At 38.4% G+C, this 4558-nt stretch overlaps 1 protein-coding gene across 1 annotated transcript; it reads left to right on the forward strand.

Moving 5' to 3' along the window:
• Positions 1–2495: 2495 nt before the first annotated feature.
• On the forward strand, positions 2496–3179 carry LOC140244865 (BTB/POZ domain-containing protein kctd15-like). Its single transcript, XM_072324475.1, has one exon. The coding sequence runs from the start codon at positions 2496–2498 to the stop codon at positions 3177–3179; it is 684 nt and encodes a 227-aa protein (XP_072180576.1).
• Positions 3180–4558: the final 1379 nt, after the last annotated feature.

A 4558-nucleotide genomic window follows, 5' to 3' on the forward strand; every position in this document is an offset into this window, starting at 1 on the left:
AAATTTTACAGGTGTATAGAGCCATTATACGTTCCCTCATGGATCATACTTGTGAAGCATACGACTCCGCGTCAACAAACGTAAAGAATGTTTTGAATTCCATTCATTATCAGTCTCTGTTAGTCAGTGCTTGAGCAAAAAAAAGAGGGAAACTCTCTCAGAACCTTACAGGTAGAGTTAGGGGAAATTGCCTCTAGATTTACGTCGTGAATGTTTAGTGTAAGACTAAAAAAGCGGGTTGTTACTATCCCGAATCACCCTCTCTCAGAGCAGTTGAAAGATTGTTGGCAATTTAATGTTCACAAAGGTAAAAACACCAGAGAACCCTTTGCACAGAGAGTATCTTGTCGGAAGATTTGAATTATAATGTGGAACCATTATTTCGGACAACTCCAGTACCGTTGTGGCACTATGAAACGGCGGTAGTATCAACGGAGTTAACTGATTATATTTCGAAGAGTGATAATATATTGTATCAATGACAGCGAAGTTTAGAACTGGTCAATCAAAAATGGGCGAATTATCTGCATGGATACACGGACGGTTCCAAGTCTCCAGACAAAGGAAAAGTAGCTGCGGCCTTTTGTGTCCCATATTACAATCTCCAAAAGAGATTCCAAAATAATACTTCTTCATACAGAGCTGAATTAGTAGCTATTGTGCTCACTCTACAGTGGCTAAACCAACTGCCAGCTTGTATACAGGAGCAGTGATATTCTCCGGTTCTCTCAGTGCCATGCGAGCAATAAAAAAACAATCGGGAAGAACAGATCATCTGCGAATTAATATTGATGTTGTATACAAATCTATATACGCCATGAACGAACTCAGGTATATTTCGAGTGGATCCCATCAACATTGCGAGATCCACCCAAATGAGGTGGTAGACAGAGCGGCTAAACAAGCCTTAACACACAATCAAGTAGAAGTCCAAAACCAATTAAACAAAAGTGAGTCAAATAGTTTTATCAGATTATATTATATGAAGAAATGGCAAAAAAGATGTGACGTCACCGTCTCCCCCTTAAAAAAAAAAACCATACAAAATTGTGTATCAGTGACATTCAAATGTGTATTCAAAAAAAAACAGTGAGACAAGTTTGCACTGTTTAAGAATGGATAATATTGGTTTAAATTATGATCTTTTCTTATTGCAGAAGCATGATACCGGGTTATGTGAAAGATGTGGAGTACCAGAAACCACGAAACATTTTCTAATCGAACGCCCTAGATTTATGATAGAAAGAACAATGCTGTTAGCTGAAACAAATTGCAAGGAAGTAAAGAACTTTAATTTTTGAGACTTCTAAATTCATCAGAATATTTAAACCAAAAAGCAATGGTGGCCTTCCTAAGAAGGACACAGAGATTTTTTTTTCTTATAATCATTTACAATAAATTGTTGAAAATAAAATTATGTACGTATGTATTATGTAAGTGCACGTATGTACGTGTAGGTATGTAAAACAAACTCCTAATGTACGTAAGAAGTATTATGTATGATCATTTGCACCTCACCAGAAGCCCAACATGTCTGCCTTGATTTTGTGTTACAATGGTTTCGAAATTATTATATTCTGTTTTTGGTTTCAGTGATTCAATCGGAAAAGGAGACAGTTACATTAACAGACATTATCCCAGTATTGGCCGGTATTGGAGTGGCCTAGGCTTGCACGCGCGCATGCGCAAGCTGAGAAGCCTGTTCACGACGAACCGGGCTGGCCAGAAAATACACAAAAACGGCCAAAGATGGATGGTGACAGTCTGTTTTACAATTTCAAAAATTGCGGCAATAATGGAGCGAAATTAATTTGAATTTGTGTTTCTCAAAAAAAGAAGAAGAGATATTTGTATAAATTTTAGTAGGTATTAAGCATAAATATTCATCACTGAATGATTTACGCCTTAAAATCAAAATAACAAAGACAACACGTAAATACTCAATCGTAATTTACTATCGTAAATATTCAATCTTGAGTGATACACGTCATCAAAACCAAAGCAACAGCAACAACAGCCATAACAACAACAACAACAACAACACAACGTATAATCGAACTCGGGAACATCCTGGTAAAGAGCCCTGTCACGTTTTTACAGCGATTGGTAGGCCTATGAGTAGTTATTCATTATACATGACGCAACTATTTTAGCGGTTGCCCTCTGTCAAAGTACATAATTATCTCAGCTAAAAGCAGTTCTCAGAAGGGCCCAAAATACATCATCCACCGTTTGGAATTTACCTGCACGTTTAGTGAAAACAGCGCTTCATGCCCATTGTATCGCAAGGATAAATAAGTGCCCTGTACACTCACGACGAACTAATTGAAATAATGAAAATGCCGCACAGTGAATTTCCGCGTATCGTGTGATTACAAGTGCTGGAAAAGACATTTTGCTAAAAATTCCAGCTTCAACTTTGATCGCACAAGGCCTACCACGCACCGGTCACCTCTGTTCGCACGAGACATCGCTATAACAAAGCAGAAATTACAATGGACGACTTTGTTAACATAAATGTCGGCGGAACGATATACACAGCGTCAAGGGCTACCCTTTGCCGTTTTCCTGATTCAATGCTTGGTTCAATGTTCAGCGACCGACTGCCGTCCACTCGAGATGAAAAGGGGAATTACCTAATCGATGGGGACGGTCCCTTGTTCAGACATGTCCTGAACTTTCTTCGCAGGTCAGCCTTAGTTCTTTCAGAAGACTTCAAGGAACTGGACATGCTTGCCCAGGAGGCTGACTATTACCAGATTAACGAATTGATTGACGCCGTCACCCAACTCAGAAATGAAAAGGAGGAGGCAGAAAAGAGACAAGAATTTCTTGAGGTACAGTTGATACATTCGACCAGCAGAACATTCCGGTGGAAAATATTTGGTAGGTTGGCTACTTTACAGGAGATCCCTGCCCTTACCCCATTTGTCGGAAATCATTCTAGGGTGCAAACCAATAGCGAGATTTATGGTATTCGTATATTGGGTTACGGTGCAAATAATAAGCCGCAAATGAATCGTATTAAACTCTATGAACAAATAGCACAGATTGGTTTTAAGCTTGTATCTCTATCGTCAAGAGGAGGCGATAGTCACAGATATCATGATAGTGTCGACAGGTTTCTTTATTCCAGGGATGCTAAGACAACGTTTGGTACAGATCCCTCGGCAAAATAGCAGCAGTTTACTATTCAAACAAATGTAAGCAATGTAGGTAGATTGCACAATGATAACTCCAATGTGAATAGAAACAATGTACTAGTACAGTGGACTCTCGTTAGATAACGAAGTCCTCAGGCATGTCAGGAGTGGCAGTTTTCTTTCTCTATATCGAAATTTCGTTGCAACTGCAATTTCGTTACAATTTTGTGGCCTGAATTTTTACTTCGTTGTAACCGGAATTTAATTCACTATAACAACCGTGTCAAAGGGTAGTGCACTGCTGGTCTACTAGTAGTTGTAGTTTAGTTGAGGACAAGCTGATTTTACTACAACACATGTTTCCCATATAATGGCAGACATTTGCCCGAGTACTGAGTATGCTCGGTACTATATAGGTCTTTGCAGAGGGTTAAGATAGAGTTCCTATTCTATGACTTACTGCCTCATCTTCCAGTATTAGGAAAGCCAAAGTAGTCTGTCCATTTCTACTACGTGTATTTCCATCTCTAGTTGACTTCAAATGAAAGTGGAAAACATGAGCAGTGTTTCTTCCATGACGCAAAAGTTATAGTTTTAGAACAACTGAAATGATTTCTCTATTATTCATCAAATTCATAGAGAGCGCATACACTCCAACGCAAATTTGGGAAATGTCTGGTATAACACACATGCGAAAAAAACAATTATACATACGGTAAGAATTAGGATAATGTGCGTCATTTTACACACAGAATAATAATATACGATGCTTATGTAGTGGTCTTAAGTTCAAAGTTAAAATCATTAATTGTCATGCACCCAGGCATAAAAATCGTCTTAATATTCTCCAAATACAGTGGAAACTCAGTATCATGAAATCCTTGGGGCTAAGATAATTTGTTCTTTATGTCAGATATTTTGTTATACGGTACATGACATCAGGAGTCAACAAACAATACAAAACAAAGGAAATGAATTCATTCGGATCGGAGAAATTAGTTTGTTATATCAGATTTCTTTACATCGAGTTTCCACTGTATACAAAAATACATATAATATGCAAAAGGAAATAGAACAATACAACTTAATGACAAATATACACGTTGACAAAATACATAATTCAACTCATTAGATATTGCACTTGGTCCCTGCGCATGCATGTTCTCGGCTTCCAAACAATTCTGATTTTAACACACACACACACACACACACACATACACACACACATCCCACACTCATCCACACTCTTTTTTGTGTGTGTCGTCACTGGGTATAAGTCTACGAAGATGGACAGAAGAGGGATCTGGGCGTGGGAGAGGGTTTCCCCCTCGAACACGAGGGAGCTTTTGCAATTTTAGAACTAAAAGAAAACAAAGTGGTCCTAATACAATGTAAAAGGTGGGACCCACTTTTTA

This window comes from Diadema setosum, chromosome 21, assembly GCF_964275005.1.
Source record: "Diadema setosum chromosome 21, eeDiaSeto1, whole genome shotgun sequence".
Taxonomy (NCBI): Eukaryota; Metazoa; Echinodermata; class Echinoidea; order Diadematoida; family Diadematidae; genus Diadema; species Diadema setosum.

What these genes read in the sequence shown, in the direction of transcription:
- LOC140244865 (XM_072324475.1), top strand. Translation starts at nt 2,496, where the DNA reads ATGGACGACTTTGTTAACATAAATGTCGGCGGAACGATATACACAGCG.